Raw genomic sequence first — 21,123 nt, forward strand, 5'->3', positions numbered from 1 at the left:
ACCATGGACATGATTAAATCGATATTTCAGTGTGTATGCGGTGTAGTGAAAAAAAATCTCTTCAAGATAAACTTTATTCACTCCTCAGTATCACTGGGATTTTCATAAATAGGAGTTATCCCATTTTCTAAGTGTTTAAGGGCCACCTGATTGGTGATGCTTTCGTATGGAAGGGGCGGTGGCTCAGTGAGTGGCACAGCATTGAATGAGACTCCTTTGAGGGCCATCTTGGGTGTCTCGTGGATTTTAGCAGCTTCCTCCTTGGACCTGATAATACCCTCATCCGTCTCACGTTCTATCCTCTTGGCATAGGCACGATTGGACCGATAAACCTCAAAGGCACAAGCAATGATAATGGCTAGAAAGAGAATGGCCAGAGTGATCACAACAACAGGTGCCTTCTCTTCCTTTTTCGTCAGCGTCGTGTAAATGGACTTGTACGGGATCTTTATGGGAGGATCTTCAACCCATGTCCGATCAGTGGCCTGCAAGAAGCACAGAAAGGTAAGTCGATACACTTTTTCCCCGATATTCTTTGAACATTACCAGACTAAAATTGAGGGTTGGCTCTGAGATGAGCTTCTGCACAGAGTCAAAGTGAGCATTGCACTGAGCACTCCTGACCCCCTGGGAATTGGTCACTGCTATATTGTCAGCTCCCGTTTTAGTGAAGAGCATATACTCTTCCAATGGCTTCATAGAATCATTATTGACTTGTATAAGGATATCTAAGGAAAATCTTTTGGTCAAAAATAATCCCAGAATAATTTCCAAGAGATATACTCACTGGAAAGGCAACCACTGTAGCTCTTATAGATGGCAAATCTAGGATCTGTTGTATTAATACCTCCAATTTGTACTTCATTGACTCCCAAGTCATCAGCTGCTATTCCTGCTATGGCATTTACAGTGAATGGAAGTAATGGGACACTTTCTCGATCCACCCAGAGAGTTCCATTGTCCCCATGTCTCTCGTAATACACTGAATGCCGTGCATTGTTGAGGAAGTTGATTTCCACCTTGCCCTTTACAGCAACTCCCTCTCGATCTTCCTCAAACAGCAAATGTCCATCGGCACTGATACCCAACATTAGGTAGTACGTTCTGTGATTTTCCGTCTGAACTAGCAGCATAATTCTACTAGTTCTCCGGAAATCTTCACTAGAAAAGGCCAATTGAAGCTTCACGTAGTTCACTTTTCCAACAAGAACAAATTTCCTCTGGATAATGGCTTCTCCACTGAAATCAGCTCCTTTCTCCTCACTGCAGAACTCTCCCACAAAACTGGTATGCTCACAATCACAGGAACTCTCTTGCCTTGCAAAGTGTTCTGTGCAAATCCCACCATTTTTACACGGTTCAGCATCACAGAGGATTTGGCAGTGGGAAAGAACTCCTGAAAGATAAAGAGATGGGCATTGTAGGATTTATTTAGTCCGTTACTAGCAAAGTAGGGGAGACTGGGGCAATAAAGTCACAAAACGGAAATTTCAAAATTCAATGTCTTCCAAGATAAATAAGATAGCGGCTTAAATTTTTTTCCATGGATAGCTTACATAGACCTTCTTCGATGTTGTATGCTTCTTCGAATTAGAACAAGGAATTTAGAAAACAAAAATTATCAAAATTTTTAGCCCTATTTTTGAAATATTTTCCTTAAAGAATATATCAATTATTACCTACTTATTATACAAAATTTATGCACTGATGATTATTTCCTAAATGACTTGACTCTTTGAATACGAAGCCGCTAGGGTAATTTGTCTAAAGCGAGACAGTTTGGAATGTTGGACAAAGGAGTGTGGAATGTGAGTCACCTCCTTAAAAACTTGATAATAAATCAATTAAATATTTCAATTTTCGGGAAAAAGATTATTAAACCTAATTTTGTGATTACTTGAGAAGTTAAAAATGCAAAAGTCGTTATAAAACAATCAAAGAGTGACTTGCAAGAATAATTTAAAAAATATATTGCATGCGTGATATTCATAGACACGGTAGTTGCCATTTTCTCTGTTTCTTAGGGAAGTTGCTAGGAAAATATCAAAGTGTTTTGTTTGATTTTTCGGCATAATTTGTGAAATATTATTAAGTCCGTAGTGATAATCGAAGGACATACATCTATTTAAAAGATGAATAAAAAATATTTGTGAAATATTACATTTATAAAAAGGATAGAAAAGTGATTTAATTTCGTGTTGCTTTCAAAACAAGTTTTATGAAATCTTGGACAAGTTGATTTTGTGAATTAATTTGGTGGTTTTGTGCAGTGAAATCATGTTAACAAAGGCGACAAAGATCCTTAGTTATCCGGAGAAATAGTTGCAACAGCAATTAGCAGCTGATAAGGACAAAATCTCCTGGAAAAGGCTGCAAGGATTTCCAGATTCCGAAGACCACTTTTTCTGACAGAATGGATAGTAAATATCGCAAAAAACACCTGGTGAAAAACAAAGAGGAGCCTCTACAAAACTTCCAAAGCAAGTGGCAAAGGACCTGGCCGGATTAGGTATCCAAATCTGCTAAAAAGTTGCATCCACTTTAAAGCTATAACTGCTGGACAGCGCGAGGCGTCTGACAAAATTTACAGAACCTCTTTTTGGTTGGACGTCCAGGAAGTTCTTGTTAATTAGCGTTCCTCAACTGTTACCCGGACATAAAGGAGGGATTAGCATAACCATCAAATGTGCAAGTATACAGAGAAAACCCTCAACATTTGATTTTCTACATATTTCGTATGATATTTTGTCATTAATATCACTATGTCCAACTTTCCAAATTTTTTTGTCCAACTTTCCAAAATTTGGTCTATCTTTTCAAAATGTGTTGTTTTTTAATTTGAAGGAATATTCCAATTAATTGGTTGAAATATCTATTAAAAAATGTTAAGATTCTGTTCGAATATTTCACAAGCAATCTCATGATGCAGAGAAAATGAAAAAAATAAATATTTATTCGACTTAAAAATGCATTTGAAATTGAACTTTTTCTTAAGTGTCTCCCTTTCCACAATCCACCAAAATTTTATTGAGAGAAGAATTTTACAAAAAATCTTCTCTCAATAAATCTTTTTATTAAGAACGACCACTTGGGGTAAAAAGTAACAAAAGGTATGGAGCAAAAAGTAAGAAAAACCGAAACAATTTATGATGTCTCACGACAAAAAAAATCAATGCCATGTGTCGCCGCTCGCTGTTTGCATTGGTTAAGCGATTTGCAGTCTTTTTTGTGTTTTTTTTTTTTCAAAAATAGCTTGAAAAGCGTTTTTATCGTTCAGATAGAGAAAACGGTGTTTTTCAAAGGTGTAGAGGAATAAATTTCCTATGAAAATATGTTATCCAGGATTTTTTTTTAATTTACGGAATCCCGTAACAAAGCGAATCAAAATGTGATAACATCCCATGCCTGATACTATTTGCCCCAGCATTTTTGAAAATGGTCACAAAATTACGATTTATAAAACGGCTCGATAAATGTATTTCCTTACTAAATAGAGGAAAATGACTTTCACAAAGTTGTAGAGCGGTAAATTTCCTATAAAACTGCGCTAATTAGAAATTTGTGGGACGTTCACTGAGAGAAATCCGAAAAAGTTAAAATAACATTCCGGAAATGTTTATTTTACCCTGCAGTATTGATCCGAAATCGGTGTAAATATTACCCTTTTTAGGTGTATTAGGGGTTAAAGTTACCCTTTTTCATGTTAATCTTACCCTTAAAAAGGTGTAAAATTAACATTAAAAAATGTTAATATATTTTTACACCTAAAAATATTAAAATTATGAGGAAAAAAAGTTAATCGCAACCCCATTTTTTTCTTAGTGTTTGAATAGCTTGGAAAAAATAAAATATCCGTTTTGTGACTTTTTGCCCCAGTCTCCAATAATAAATTTGGAAAAACACAGGTAATGCCTATTGTGAGTGAGTCTAGAAAGGACCTAGGAGAAGGTTTTCAGGCTTCGAAACTTCATGTTTTTCCCATATTCCTTCAATTAATCTGACCTATTTTTTCAGTAAATGTGTGATTTAAGACTAGCTATTAAAATATATAGCTATTAGCTCATATTCGTTAAAAAAGTATGGGAAAAATATGAAGTAATCCCCGTAATCCAGGTTCTAGTCTAGGTTCATAGCAAGAACGTGAAACATTAAGAATGAAACGTGAAACATTCTAATGTTTCACTAATCAACATTATTAGAAAAAAATGCCATACCATGGGACAAATCAGGATCAACCAAGTCCTCAAGATCAATCAAAGTCTCTCCAATCTTCAATCCTCCAATGCACCCTACGAATCCCTGCAAATCGGCAGCATCTCTATTTGTTTTCAGAAGATTTCTAGAGTCATACCCTCCGATGTTGATCTGAAAGTACTCAGTTGGCGGAGCTGGAGGTCTATGGGGAGATAAAACTTCCATTTCGGGATTTTCCCATGGAGTATTTGAATAATCAAGTAGTAGGGCATCACCTCTTGGGATAGTGACATTTTTATCATTGACATACATCGAGATGGTTTCAGGTGTTCGAATAATAGCCACTTGAGCACTCTTTCCCGAATTGAGATTTTCATGCCGGAGTGTTAGATTAACAATTCTGTGGCCGCTGTTAAATAGAAAATTAACTTCTTGCGAATTGTTGATGTAGAGATGGACAAAATTGTTGTAATGATCATTGGCATAGAAGACAAGGGAATAGTTGTCGTATGTCCTTAGGTTGATCAAAAGATTTTCCGCTAAAATATCTCGCCAGATTTGTTTATCCACATCAGATGAGCTTTGTAGAGCTCCCACGTAGTTTCTCTTCACGTAAGATTCTCTGTTGAGGAATGTTAGGGCTTTTTCGTTGAGATCTGCAGATGAGAAAAAATGTTGATTAACCAAATTCTTATGAAACTAATTATAAAATTAGTGATTCCAAGAACGGTTAACCGCTTTCGAAAAACCGGTTAACAGCCCTATTTTGAAGACGGTTTAAAAACCGGTTTTTAGAGATGAAACCGGTTTAAAACCGTCTCCTTCCAAAAATTAAAAAAATTCTCTTAAGCTTTAGTTTATTTCTTGAAAATCAAGTGAAAATCAAAAACACTGCAAAATATTTTCTTGACTTTAAGAGGGAACTTGAAGTGCAATAACAATATGATTCTAAGAACGTCTTCAGACTAGAGGTTTAGCCTAGTTTTCGAAGGTCTCAAAATCCTAAATAGCAACCAATTTAATTTGTTTCTCTGATTCAAATAATTTACTTTCCCTTAATAATCCATTTCTAAGTCATAATTTTCCAAAAATTTTCGACTAATAAGAAATTAGAGAAGTTAAGCCTTATGAATGACTAAGCCTTAGGTCTGAAGCCCGTATAAGTGTAATCTGTAGTAAGGCAGTATGCTAATAATATATGAAGGATAGTAATAATGGGTTTCCTGTACGTTTCTTCCCTTGAAAGAAATTTTTTGCTTAAAGGTTATCGGAAATTTCAGGACTTCTTCACTAGAAAATTAATTGTATACTGAGAAAAAATTGTAAATCATTAAGTACAATCTTGTAAAATACTGTTTTATGTGGAAAAGTAACAAGATGTTTACCTCTCTCTGTTTTCATGGAGATTTTTATTGAATCTTGCTATATTTTAATTTAACTACATTATCTTTTTAGACCCAGATTCACCAAGATTGTTACACAAGATTCTTGTAAAATTTTTGTCATATTCTGGTATTTATTAGTTTCTCAACCAATAAAGTAAAAAAAAACAAAAAAGTTTACCTTTTATAGTATTTCTTTTTTTTAAATGCCTATGGATTTTTTTCTATCAAATTATTGAGTAAATTATAATCATGATTCTCATGATTATAATACCAAAAATTATGCATCGGTGTGTTTTCTGTAGAGAATGATCCAAAAAATAGACTTTAAGAAACCATTCCTTTTCGAAAAATCTGGATTTTTTTTGTTGAAAAAAGAATAATTTTGACAATACTTTTACAAGATTTTACATAAAAAACTTTATAACGAATATAAGTTAGCGATAAACCTTGGTAACTATCCTTCCGATCCTTCCATATTACTTTTCTTCATATTTTTGCGAATATTATTTTTCTCTCACGATTTAAGTTTTCCAAACTTAAATTTAATAAGATTAAACTAGTCATAGGAATTTAAAAATAAAGAGGAAAACTCTTTTGGTTTGTTCGTTAAAACGTTTTCTATGATTTTTTTTCTTCATTTTCCAAGATTTAGAATAAAATTTTTAAGTATTTCCTTATTAAAGATTTTCAAAAATGACAACGTTTATAGCACTGATAGAGAAATCCGAAAAAGTTAAAATAACATTCCGGAAATGTTAATTTTACTCTGCATTGATCCAAAATCGGTGTAAATATTACCCTTTTTAGGTGTATCGGGGGTTTAAGTTACCCTCTTTCATGTTAATTTTACCTTTAAAAAGGTGTAAAATTAACATTAAAAAATGTTGATATATTTCTACACATAAAAAGTGTTAAAGTTATGAGGAAAAAAAGTTAATCGCACCCTCTTTTTTTTCTCAGTGAGCCAATATATTTTAATAAAAATAAATTGTATGAAAAAATGGTTATTTTTACGGAATGGTACAATATTATTGGAAAAACTCCCAGCAATTTTCATGCACTCTGAAATTTCCTAAACTATTTTAAATATAAAATAGAGCAATTAAATAAATAAGTTCTAAACTAACTGAGAAAAAGGATGTACGGTAGAGTCTACACTTATGGATGTTATACACACTTATGGACAACACAAAAATCTTAAGTTATTACGTTAAACAGATTTTGAAAAGTCAAAAGAATTGTTAATTACATCATAAACTAATAATTTTATAACTTTTCGAAATCTGTTTTACGTAAGAACTTAAGATTTTTGCACGCTGTCCATAAGTGTATAACATCCATAAATGTAGACTCCACCCTATTTATGTGTTATTAAAAGTTCAAGTTCTGAAAAATTGGTCAAAATTTCATATTGTGATCCTAAATTTGAAACCGGTTAACTGGTTCAATCCAAAACCGGTTAATCGTCTATCCTAAAAACCCGGTTATTTGGAATAACTATATATAAAATAGAACTTACTAGTCTCACAAAATTCACCAACATGAGCCCAAGGATTGTTGCAGACGCACTGAAAAGTACTCCAGAGTTCTTTGCAAAAGGCCCCATTCTTGCAAGGATTGGGAACACATGATGGTTTGCAGTCTTTTATGATTTCAGACAAATGCACAGCCATATAGCTGTAGATATCCAGGATTTCACCATTAACAACCAATCCACGGAAGCATCCAATTAATCCCTGTTTCACAGAGAGTTTCTTTAGCAAATCCGATGTAGCTCCTCCGATGAACATGCTACCCTCAAAGGGTCCAAATTCCTCTTCTGGTAGCAAATCAACCATCTGATAATCCGTGTTAATCATGAATCGAACATGGTACTCGTTGTAGTCTATCCAAATTTTATGCCATTCTCCTGCATTGAGTTTTCTGTTGCTGTTGATGACCAGTTCTCTTGTAGTTCCAGTACTCAATGTAAAGTTAAAAGTTAATTGGTAATCTCCTGTTAGGGCTACCATGAAGGAGGGGTAGTTTGGCCGAATAGGAGGTTGAAATAACAGGATGGCTTTTTCTCCTGTAGTCCTAAAGGAAAATGCTATGTCGCCTTTTCTCCATCCCGGTACTTCAATATAGGATTGAGATGTTGTGAATGTGACAACGTATTTTTGGGTATTGGTCTCTACACATTCTAAAGGTCCAAGTGTTATTCTTCCTTGAGCCTCCTCATCCAGGATAGTTTGTTGCAGGAAAAACATTTGGGTTATGCCTAAGCTCTGAACTTCTGAATAGGTTCCTTCGTCTGAGAACCATTTTCCCTGAATGGAGCTGTCGCAATTGCAGCTCTGATTGGCATCTTCGCACGTTTTATTAACTGAACATGGACAGGATCCTCTTTTGACATTCCCCAAGTAATCAACGGTATTATTCTTGGCTGAAGACATAAACCAAGTTGCAGAGTGCAATTCCAACGGAGCTTTGTAGCAATCATATTTGATGTGTTGGGTACAATAGAGGGAGTGTGAAATTAATTCCTGAAGCATTTCCGGTGAGAATTCCCGGTATGTTATATAGAAACTGAAATCATTCCACTGAAAGGATCTCACATCAACTTGTGAGGGTAGATTGTGCTCAACGATGGTCTTTGTAGCATTTTCCAAACTCTGAAAGTCACATTTTACATGAGCTGGAGGAAAAATTCCATTCCCATCAATGTCTATCAGGTAAACATCGGATTTTGTATAGCCTAGGAGGGCAAGTTCTTCACAGGTTTTGCGGTATTTCGTAAAGTGGCAATTTTTACCAATGTATCCGGTGTTCTTGCAATCACACGTAATTCTATCGTCCTTTACAATGCATTTCCCTCCGTGCTCGCAAGTATTTGGTCTCTTGCAGGGATCCACATACTTACAATTATCCAGGGTAATCTCTCCGACAATCCTCTCAGTTTTGACTACGTATCTAGGTTCTATAGGGTAATTATAGATCTCAAGATCACGCATACAGCCAACAAGTCCAGATGGGGCTGTTCTCAAACTACTCCCAAAGACCACTTTGTCCCCAATGTTAAAGGACAAATTGTACTTAAGCAGAACAGTTTGACGATAGTCAATTGTAAAATTGATAACTCCTTCGCTGTACGATAGTTCAATAGCATGCCAGGCAGAGCTACTTTCAATTTTCTGCTTGATTGACTGCAGAACTGATGCATTCTTATTGTCCAGCATTATGTCCAGACTCAGTTTGTCATTGTTAAGTCTAATTTCCCAGAATCCTGGTCCAGAGTCCGTTGTTACTTCGCTGTAAGCAAGATGAGCTACTGTTCTAGCACTCTTAAACTCAAATCTCATTGATATTTCATCAGTGTGATTAATTGGCCACCAAATGTGAGATGTGGCAAAGGGATAAGTCATTGGAATAACCTCGACATCTGCCTCGTAGAATTCCGGTTCTAAAATTCCAATATAGTGCATTTTTGGGCTTCCTTTCTTCAGTTCATAGAGTATAGAGACCTCATTGAAGAAGACATACTTGAGGGATCCTGCAAAATTATTCTTTGATACAAGACCCTTTTTCTTGTTGAGTTCTGGTCCACCACCAAAATGAATTTCTGGGTCAAAGAGGAGATTCTGTACAGAACCTTGAATTTCTATAATCTTGTACTGATCATCGAGAATCAAATGAATTTCGTCATTATGATGAAGAATTGTTAAATTGTGCCAATAATGAGATGTGAGATCGGTACCCAGAACAGCACTCATTATTCCATCTCCAAAATCAATTTCCACATAAACTGAGTGATTTTTAATTGATGCTCCAATGTACTGTTGCTTGAGAGTCTCTCCACTTCCATAAAATAGAGCTGAATCGTCAAAGCGCGTCTTGAACATAAGACTGATCCTCGTAAAAGGGGAATGTGTTCGATCTTTCCAATCGTAAATCCTATAGGAAACATAGCTCGATCCCCGAAGGGTTAATACTGTAGCGGCTGTAAAATATAAATAACGGTTACAATAAGATTCAAATCGGGAATGTTAGAAATTAAATTAGAATTTGATCAAAAATGAAGATGGCGGACTTTTAGCTATCTTATGTTTGTCATAGATTTATTGCATTTTCTAAATATCAAATGGCTTTAATTTCGAGGAGAGTTATACTCTTGGACAGGTCTTGGAATTCTCTACAAATATGCTCTCTACAACAAATGTCATGTAGGGGGAAGTGGGCCACCTTTGAAATTGGGATTTTCACCTATTTTTAAATAAAATTAAGGGCAGAATCACATTGACAATAAAATTCTCGCCGTAGCCTCATCGTATTTCGTTAAATTACGCATTTTTATTGCAATTCTTATGCAAATTTTCCATTACCGTATTACCTTATCTCATACTCGGTAGCACTAAGTGAAAATAATACAAGAAAATTGAAGAAATGAAACGAAAATTCGAAAAACGGTGAGCAAAAAAAAACTGTAAGAGAAATTAATCGTGCAGCTTTTTTGCTTACCGTTTATCGAATTTTCGTTTTATTTCTTCAATTTTCTTATATTATTTTCACTTAGTGCCACCGAGTATGAGATAAGGTAATACGGTAATCGAGAATTCGTGTAAGAATTGCAATGAAAATACGCAAATTAACGAAATAAGGTAAGCATTTTACTGTCAATGTGATTCTGCCCTAAGCTTTATCGTGATATAATTTAGCTGCACAAACATATTGAGAATCTAAAATATAATCCCAATTTCAAAGTTGCCCCACTTCCCTCTATTAAAAAGAAATTATTAAAAAAAAACCGTAAAATATTTTTCCTTTCATTATTTCGATCATTTCTAGTTCATATAGAACTAGAATAATGATAATGACTAGAATTTTGATTTTTGAATAATGAGACGTAGTTTTTTTTATAATTTTTTTGACATAACTTTTTGATACTGTGTCTAGAAAGTATTTTTAGAGGCGACCACAAAAACTTGAAAATTCTCAAGGTTGTATTCTAAAAAATCCTTCACAGTCGTAAGGATCGTTAGGGGTCATATATATTACACTAAAATGCCGAGCACATATAATAATCAAAGAAAAACTGTTGATATAAACTAAGAATTGAATTGAAAATGATTTTTTTTTCTACGGCCATCTAAACCTAAAGTTATGTTTGGCTCTAAAAATCAGAAAAAAAATCTGAGCCTTACTTTTTGACACTCCCGTCCTTAAAAGGTTAAAATAATTGCATAAGCAAGAGTTGATCAAAGTCTTAACCCTCTAACGGGTAAGACCGCCTCCAGGCGGTCATTCTATAAATCGTATTTACTGCGGTAATATTACTTATTTGAAGTTAAAACATCTACAGTGTCCTCAGTTATAGTCTTGCTAACATATTTTCTGAAGATATGAACTCATTTTGACCTTTCGTTTGCTTACAATCTTCAGTTTTGTGTGACAGGTCAGAGAAAAAACAACAAAATGTCGCTCGCGACATTTTGCGTTTTCAAGTGCAAAAAAGATTGTTTTAAAGTAATCTAACTGTAATAAGAATATTATTTTCTGAAAGATATGCTGTTCTAGTTTGTATATTTCGATTGATAAATGTGAAAAAACTTGAAGTTTGAGTGTAAGAATACAAAAAGGAAGACCGCCTGTGGGCGGTCTTATCGGTTTAGGTGTAAAATTTTCAAAAATTACCGATATTTTTATTTAATTGTTTTAGTTGTTCTAGTAAAATATATTATTATTATGCAATATATTATCATGAAAAACATTTGGGATTACACGAAGACTGTCCAGAATGAGTAAAATGGTCGATTTCTGCGAATTAACCAAAATTGATAAAGAAGCAGACTTCAACAGTGATAATGAATTCCCTAATTCGTCCTTAAATTCCCCAGATCGTGAAATAAAACCCGAAAATGAGCAATGTATTTCAAAGGACCTTCAAATTATACAAGAAGATGACGTTTTCTAACTTAGCCTGTGACTTGTTCATTTAAAATCGGTCTTATTGCCATACCTTGAGCTTCATTAACGTCTAATTATACAAATTATAAACGTTTTTTTCCTAAAAATTATCATTTCTTAGATAATAATACAACATTCATCCATAAAAAACGTTTAAAATTCATTTATTTCACTATTTGTTCACTATTTTTCAATAAAAAATATTTCAGTCTTTTTATGCCTTAAACCGATATGACCGCCTCCAGGCGGTCTTTACCTTTTCTCACCTGGCGCCCAAACGAAATGAGATAATGAAGAACGGATGGTTTTTTTGAGTTCAGTAGACCATTAATTACCCTAGACAAAATTATTTAACTACTATTTTTGCATATTATAGAAAACACTGTTAGAGGGTTAAGAGATTATCTTTACTAAATTTCAAATAGGTGTCCATCAACTTTTTTATAGGAGGAACTCGTACCGTACCTTCGGTCGATTCATGTTTTGGACGCTGTAGGGTAAAGTGTATAATTTGGAATTAGTGATATAAGTTGGACAATTCGCCGGTACAAGTTGGACATGGCTTTTTTCTTGATAAATACAGTACAAAATTTGTTTCTAAGCACAAGAAACCAAATTATAAAACTAAAGCATTAAAAATATACTAATAAAAATGTAGTAGTAAATTTATCAAGACGAAAAGCCCTGTCCAAATTATACCATTGTCCAACTTGTACCACTGTCCAACTTGTACCACTTTACCCTATTGGATTTTGGGACAATTTAGTCTTCATCTAAGGTGGCAATCTAAACGGTTTCTTTGAGACCATTTACACCGACGCATTAGATTAAAACTGAATTGTCCAAAAGTCCGATTTTGGGCAATTCAATCTAAATCTAATGCGGCGGTATAAATAGCCTCAATTTCTCCCCATGTTTAACTCGTCGTTCTTTTCAGGAAATTATGAAAAATTAAGTTGTTCGAAGCCTAAGTAGTCCTAAGGTATTCCTCACTGTTTCCCCTAGATTAGATTTAAATTCAATATTTTTCTTCGCTTTGGATTTTGAGATTACAGGCGGAAGTTTCACACACATTGTGAAAATACCATTGAGTCATTCCTTATAACGATTTTTCAAGTTCAAAGGTTAAAAAGGCTCTAGGGAGCATATTTCCCAACTCAATGGTATCATGTTTTGGCTTGTTGGAAAGGTCTTGGAATTTCTTATAAGACTGAGCCAATTCCATCGGTTCTGAACCGGGAATGAACCGATAACTAATTTTTATCCAAAAATAAATTTTATTACTCCTAAGCCATTCTGGGCGATTTTTGACTGATTTAAGTATTGCTGAAAATGGTTTTAGAACTGGTACGGTAAACAACACGAAAGTACTTTTCACTTATAGAATCTATGTCACGAGTTCAAGCATTTCGCATCGCATGGGACACTTTGCCCATCCCTTTTACAAATTATACGCAAAGGAAAAATTTTTATTTGCTGTCTAATGTGCCCCGGTTTCCCCTAATTGTTTTTTTTTACAACTTTTTTTTAACTTCTTTTATATTTTCGTCATTTTTATTGCATTCTTTTTTCTTATAAAAATTATTTAAAATAACTTACTGTAAATGTCGCAATGTTCTCCTTCGTATTTTGTACCAAAACAGTCACAAGAAATATCGTAGTAATGATTAATACATTTGGAATTGAGGAAACAGAGATTTTCTCTGGTATGGCACATATTGAGGCATCCCTCCTTGACATTCTCATGTTTAGTCGCAATTAAAGGTGTAATGGGCAGTAGATCAGATGCTGCCTTTCCTGAACTTAGCACAATATTCCTTATGCATCCAACAAATGATTCAATAATGTATTTAACTCCATGGAGTTTCTCTTCTGAGCTCAATCCACCAACAAGAATAACTGATGGTAGATTGGTTGAAACTCCGTAGTTGGTGTCGTGATTGAGACCCTTTAGGTAGACTTCTTCTTGATTATTATCTACTCTAGCTATTAATCTGGCACCATGAACATCAATTCGCACCATAACACTATGCCATTCATCACGATTGAGTCCTTCGCCAACTGTAACGCTTGTAGAGTGCTTTCCGAATACATGAACAACTTTCAGTTGACCCTTTTCGACAATCACGTACAGGGCATAGGGATCGAGGGTGATACCCTCGGGATTTTTCACATTGTGATAAACCAAAAGTCCATGTGGAAGACGTGTTCGGAATTGAAATGATATCTCTCGACAGAGTCTCAGTTGAAAAGTCTGAATGATATCTCCATCCAATTGGATGAAGGTGTTGTTTTGAGCAAAGAGGAAGGTTTTCTCGTGACCTGATTCCTCAAAAGTCAATTCAGATCCTCGGAATTCATAAGGAATTCCCGTTCGTCCAATAAATGAAGATGTTGTTGTAATTATTTGATCATTTTTCGTGGATTCTTCAGCCGAATTCGGCGTCGTTTGTTGTCCATTGTGAATAACACTACTGTTTATAATTGTCTCTGAATGTCCATTGTGATCCAAATTCTGTTCCAAAATGCACGATTTAAAAATACCCAAGAAGATAATTAAACTGAGGACTTTCATATTGATTTACTCTTCTCTCAATGTGCTCAGTAATCCACCAGATCCACCACGTCGCAGGAGTTGAAAGTTTTTGGTGACGTTCTATAAAAATAAAGATTATTTTTATAAAGAATTTATTAGTGAATAGAGCACAGTTGATAGCAAAATGCATATAATAAGAAAATATGACTATGGTAATAAACAAAGGTAAATTCCACTTGCGTGTTGGCTGGGTTGTTTGACTTGTTAATAAGCAAATAAGCACGAAGATCAAGATAATTAAGAGATGTTTTCTCCAGTTTGAACAAGCAAAAGACAATCTTGTAAGCAAAATTTTACTTTCAATATAATTTAAAAGAAGAACAAGAAAAAAGTTTCAATGAATAAAATATTTCAATTATACAACAATTATTAAATTGCAAACATATAACGTATTTGTTTTAATTGATATTGTGGGAATTTTTAATAAATCACAAAGACCATCAGCTTCAATAGAATTCACTTTTTGTATAAAGCTTTGAACTTACTGATAATGTTGATTGCTTTAACATTGGATTATTGGAAATTTTTTTTACTTTATAAGATCTTTGTAATTTTATTTGTGAATTCGTTGACAATAAGAATATCACGAGGAGAGAATATTTAAATGTAGTATTTTCTTATTGACTCAGATACAACCAATATTAACATTGAACTGACCGCTAATTTGCAAGATTGTGACAATTTGTATGACAAACTGTGATCATGAGTTTAAAAATTATATTAATATTTGCGTTGTACAAATTTAATCTCGATCATCGAAACTTAAAAAATTGGTCTATATGACAACATATTCTAATTAATTTCTTAACGAAAAAACAATTTAAATTTTGTATGTCTCAAAATTCAAAAATGTTCAATGTTTAGCGCTTCCAGGACGATATTAGATCTAGCTCGTTAATTGTTGGAGAAAAAACGCTGTATTTTACAGTATTAAACCGAAAATTAAATTATTAGCTGTAGGCATATTGCTCGAATTGTCAATTTTCAAGCACAAAAAACAATTTGACAGTAAAAAACTTGGTCAGTAAAAAATCAAATTTGATCATTATGGCTCCGGCACACCTTTTAGATCTGGAAAATTTCATAAAGTCGAAATTCGGATCTCTTTTTTTCTCACATATTTTGCAGATGTCTATCTCATTCTCTCGCACTCTTTTTCTTCTCTTAAACATCACTTCAAATTCAATTTAGCTCAATCGAATTTGGTATGCGAAAGAATGAGATAATCATATGCAAAACATATGAGAAAGAAAGGCTTTTGAATTTCGACTTCATGAAAATTTCCTGATCTAAAAGGTGTGCCGGAGCCATTACTATCTATTTAGAATTTCAAACAAAAACAGTGAAATAAAATTGGCAAAGGTATAACATTAAAAATCATTTTAGCTGCAACCATCTTAGATATTAATTATTAATTATATAAATTAGACAAATTTTTGTAAAGATTTAGGTTTGTTGGTGATCAAATCTAATTTTTTCTACCTCTGGTATACATTATAGATCTGGAAAATATCTTGAAATCAAAATTCACATCCTTTTCTTTCTCAAACGTGTTTACGCAAACGTCTATCATACTCTTTCGCAGTCAAATTTAATTTAACTAAATTTGCTGTGATGTTCAATATAAGAAGAAGATTGTGAAAGGGTGGGATAAAGAAACGCAAAATATTTAAGAAAGAAAGGGACAAGAACTTTGGAGCCATTACTGAGGCGCTAACACACCTTTTAATACAGTAGACTCTCTCTCAATCGGGAATATGGGGCAAAATGTCGTCCGGTTTAGCGATAGAATTGAGCGTCAAAGCCTTTGTAAATTCCACAAAAAGCGCTCAATTATAAAGAATCACGATAAAATAGGAAGAACTGCAGCGAATTTGATCGAATTAGGTTCATAATTAAACGTGAAAATTGGCAACAAAATTTGTCGCCCGATTGAGAAAGAGCCGATTGAGCGAGAGTCTACTGTAAATCAAGAAAATTTTATCAAATCGAAATTCATTTCCTTTTCCTTTTCAAATTGTTTGTATAACCGTGCTATCACACTAGGATTTTTCCAATTTATAAATTCAATTTAATTTTAAGATGAATTGTTCATCTGCGTTATTTTGCATTAAAAATCATTGATAGATTTTCGCTTATTTATTGATATAAACTAATACTTGACCCATCAAAACATATTTAAGCACGCTAAAATAGCATAAATGTGGTTGCTCAATTAAATAAGAATTCAGCAAATTAATATGTTAAAATTGCTCAATAATTTCAATTTTATTGCAGTTAAATAAGTAGCCTTTTGAACCAAATTGTTCTTTTGCATAACAGATAAATGACTTATAAGACATTTTAAGTACTATCACACATTTTCCGGAGTCATTCACAATCAAAAATCTTGCGGCACTATTTAAAATTGAGCAAATTTCTTGCAAAATGTGTCCTGGCTGTGAGAATTTTCAAACGAATTCTAGAAATCTTTTAATGCTCAATTGGCTCAATTGAATTTAAAATTAAATTGTGAAAATCCTAGTGTGATAGCACCGTAAGTCTATATCTTGCACTTTTATACTCTTCTTTTTCTTTTGCACATCACACCAAATTCAATTTAGTTCAATCTAAATTTTGAGTTCAAAAAGCGAGACAGTGATATGCGAAACGTTTAAAAGAGAAAAAAATATGTGAATGTTAATTTCACGAGATTTGCCTGATCTAAAAGGTGTACCTGAGCCATTAATGATCAATGTTAATTTATTTTCTGACAAAAAAATATTTTTTTATCGATCGAATTTAACTTTTTATAGATAAAATTTAATTTTTTTCGGGGTGTTTCTTTACGGAAAACTACCTCCCTTTATTTCCCTTTAATATTTTTTTATCCCTATTTTACTGGTTTTCTCTGTCTACATTATTGTGTAAAGTTTTTGTCAAAGTCGAGTATTTTGAAGTAATTCACTTCAAAAGGTGGCATAAATCGTGTCAAAATGCTCTATTTTACCGAAAAGTTCTCACAATGTGCAAAGATCCTAATGCTTGCAGCATATCTTTTAAATTAGGAAAATTTCATGGAATTAAGATCATATCTTCTTCTTCCGCATAGGGGAAAGTCGTCTGCCTTCAAACGAAAAATAGAGTTCCAAATTTAAGATTTTTTTCTGAAGAATCCACAAAATGGATTTTATTTTCTACTACACCAAAAAATTCTCTTGTTCATTCGGCGTATATGATTACCTCATTTAGCACTTGCAACTCCTCAGTTTTTCCTTCTGAGGAAATTAAAAAAGTGATGTCGATATGTATGAAGGCAGCTGGCATAGTCTGCCTTCAAACGCGAGGCAGCTGCCTTTAAATGTTTTTTTTTTCACTGAGAATATTGAATCAATAAAACTAAATGGGCTATAAATGAATAGGTTGAAGCCTAACGCACTCACTAAAATCATCACTGCAGTCAAAAGACATTAAACAATAACTTTTCTTCACATTTTTCTGAAGAACTGTTTTGCACTTGAAAATTTGGAAGAAAAAGCTATTGAAGTTGACAATTGTCAACTTGAAACATCCCGGCCGGAGCAAGATAGCAAGTTATAAGTATTTGTATGACGTTCGTCAGAGAAAAGTAGGAGTTCGATTTCACATGTTTTGATGTATGGAAAGATAGGATTTAAAGGCACACGACATTAGCATTTAAAGGCTGCTGCAGGGTGATATTTTCAAATTTTTGCCACCCACAAAAATTGTGTCATCTGAACCAAAATGTATTAACAGAAATATTAAGCCTGATTAACCTTCTATGTGTCACAATGGAAGATTTATTTGTAAAATGATTTTTACTATGAAAAATCACATGATTTGTGGAACATCAAAATTACAGTTTAGAGCTCATTTTCATTTTTTTTTTATCTAGCATCTAGGAAATAGGAGCTAGGCTCTCCATTTTTTGATGATTTGTGAGGATGATGGATAGTTACCTAATAGTTAATAGAATATAATTTATGCTTTTGAGAACAACGAAAAAATCGCAACATTTGAAGGCTGCTGCATTTAAAGGCAGACGACTTTCCCCTATACTTTTAATATTATAGCGCTGGCACACCTTTTCAATTTAGTGAAATTCAATCGGTTGAAATTTTACCTCTTAGTCTTTCAAACTGAAATAAGATATGTTTGTCTCTTTCCGTCAAATGAAAATTGAAATTTCAATTTCATTTTCAATTTCAATTTTAAATTTCATTTGAAGGAAAGAGACAGCTATATCTGATTTCAGTTTGAAAGAGTGTGAGGTAAAATTTCAATCGATTGAATTTCACTCAATTGAAAAGGTGTGCCAGTGCTTTTACTGTCCCACTTTTCCGAATTCAAAATTGGATTGAACTAAATTTAATTTGGTGTGATGTTGAAAAGAAGAATGGAAAGGAGTGGGAAAAGCGTAGGGAAGTGGGGCACCTTTGAAAGTGGGCCACCTTTGAAACTGGGATTTTTCTCCTACGTTTAAGTGAAACTGAGCCATATCATAATGTAAATTCAGCTTCTCAATCTGTTTGTGCACCTAAATTATACCACGATAAGGTTCAATTTTATTTAAAAACAGGTGAAAAATCCCATTTTCAAAGGTCCCCCACTTTCAAAAGTGTCCCACTTCCCCCTACATTATTTAAATAATATTCGCCTTGAGAAAATCAGGAGAGGTGAAGTTTGTATTGAGCTGGGGCTATTGAAAACGCTGCTTTTTCGCCTATTTCAAAAGGAAGCTGGACTTTAACGTAATGTTATTTAGATAGACACAACAAATGTGAATCTAGATTAAATTAATTATGGATAGGTCCAGCTTCTTTTAGAGGTATGTAAAAAATGGCGTTTCCAATGTAACCCCAGCTCAATATAGCCCCACATCTCCCTAAATGCTTAGCTAGCGTGCACTGTGTTATATTCACATATAATTAAATATTTAATCCCACAAAATATTTCAGTCTTATCGTAGCACCTAATTGGCTAGAGAGCTTTTTAAATGTTTTGAATATACTTTCAGACTCTGGCCAATCAGAAAACGGGAAAAGATTTTAAGATATTAAATTATTTATTTACTTTTGAATAATGATTATAATGCTCAAATTAACTTGAAATTAACACGCAAAAGAACTTTGTCTCATTCTCTTCTCGCGCGTGTTCATTGATGGATTATTGTGAATAGTGGAGTATCCATGTGATTCGGTCGTATCTTTAATTAAATCAGCCGGCAGAGTGTAAAATGTTTTATCAGTTGTGAGAGTTTTGGAAGAGAGAGAGAGGACTTTCTCTCACTGATCTTCTGCTCTTGCTCCTTCTAATGAATCAATTGATCAAAATGATAAAGAGAGATATTGAAACAGGGAGAGAAATAGAGAGAGAGAGAGAGCGAGAGAGTAGTGAGCGGATCGCGAGAGAAATGATAATAGAACACAACCTGTGATTCCCTATTGCCTATCTCTCTTATCATTCTCCGTGCAGTTACTATTGGACTCTTCTCAGCGGAGAGAATAAAATGAGAGAAGTCCAATAATTGTAATCACGCGTTTAATATGTCACACAGAGTTGAGTGTGAGTGTTCTTTTTAATCTCAAGTGTGGGGGCCTCCCTAAATAAGATGAGAACGATGAGACATGATAATTATACCTCAACTTGCAATATCAATTTCTCTCTCTTTCGCACTTTTTATCTCAATGACTCTCTCTATTGCTCCAATTGTTCAAGGAGGACGAAATAAATGTGAAATTTCTTATCACATGAGAGAGAGGTACATTGGGAGAATGGGATAATGCGAGGAGGAAGAAAATGAAATTGTAGCTAATTTAATTTGCAATGACAGAGAGAAAAAAAGCGCTATCACTGCAAGTGTGTAGGAGAAAGAGAATGCAAGAGAGAGAGAGAGAAGTGGGAATTTAATTTATTGTATGAAGATGAAACCAAGAGATTAACTAATAGAGTTTTTTTTTCTATATCTCTTATCATAACTCCAGCTGTGAAAAATAGATACTTACACATGCCTAGAAAAAAAATGTGGTGAAACACCTTTTTTGTCCTCAAACACAACGAATATTGTTGTGAGATAAATTTGGTAAACTTTTTTTTCACTCACTCCTCTAGCACAGAACACAATGGAGAACCCAGAAAAATTGGGCTTTTCCGCAGTTGATGAATGAAACGGGATTTCGAGGAGTTTTACGCGGATCTTAAGCACCTGATCACTTCTTATCCTTTTAATTGAACTCTAGCACTTTTGATTTCTACCTAATTGATCTTCTCTGGATGATTATATAATCTCCAGAAAGTGAACTTGCAAGTGGAGAAATCCAACTGAATAAATAATCCTAAAGAGCTGGAGAGATCGACTGGATGAGTTTACTGTGGGGGCATCATTTTACAAATGCGCGCCAGAGAGAGATAATCCTCTATCCAAGTTTGATGATGAGATGAGGTACAATGGGGGGCTACTAGCTATTTTTTTTTTCTACAACTCTTTGCAAAACGTCTGGGACAATGGACAAAAAAACGCGTTAACACTCGTGCTCAACACGGTACACACTGATCGTGATATTGGCAGTAAAAAGTGGTCTGGAATCGCCACGATGATTCTCCGAGCGTGGGATGATGATAAGTGGGGGAGAGATTCATCCTCGGTGATCTCCCTCTTGCTCTCATTCTTTGGGTTCTCTAGACAAAACACACTCTGACCGATTCTATTTAACACTTTGCTGTGTTTACCAACAACATAAGTGCCCCACTCACAATTGCTTGAACTTCTTGACGGAATTGAGAGGGGGGAAAGCCTTTCGATTGAGATGCATTTCCCACGAATAGAGCTGCGAGATATGGGATAGATAGATAAGAGATTGTTAAGTATTTTGAAACAGCCACGAAATAGGATAAGTGTGCCAAATTCCGGCCAGCTTGCAATTCCGGCCACCTTTTTTGTTCCTCGAATTTCCATGAACTTTTAGATTTTACGTACTCTAGAGAATATACAATGCAAAAGAATAA

At 34.1% G+C, this 21,123-nt stretch overlaps 1 protein-coding gene across 1 annotated transcript; it reads right to left on the reverse strand.

The window, feature by feature from the left end:
* Positions 1–60: 60 nt before the first annotated feature.
* Positions 61–20,797, reverse strand: LOC129803180 (axotactin). Its single transcript, XM_055849563.1, has 7 exons — positions 20,124–20,797; positions 13,122–14,178; positions 7,099–9,558; positions 4,215–4,850; positions 788–1,396; positions 547–728; positions 61–485 (listed from the first exon to the last, which is right to left on the reverse strand). Exons 2-7 carry the CDS (start codon positions 14,095–14,097, stop codon positions 78–80), a joined length of 5,271 nt encoding a protein of 1,756 aa, XP_055705538.1. The 5' UTR covers positions 14,098–14,178; positions 20,124–20,797; the 3' UTR covers positions 61–77.
* Positions 20,798–21,123: the final 326 nt, after the last annotated feature.

Source organism: Phlebotomus papatasi, chromosome 2 (genome assembly GCF_024763615.1).
Source record: "Phlebotomus papatasi isolate M1 chromosome 2, Ppap_2.1, whole genome shotgun sequence".
NCBI lineage: Eukaryota > Metazoa > Arthropoda > Insecta > Diptera > Psychodidae > Phlebotomus > Phlebotomus papatasi.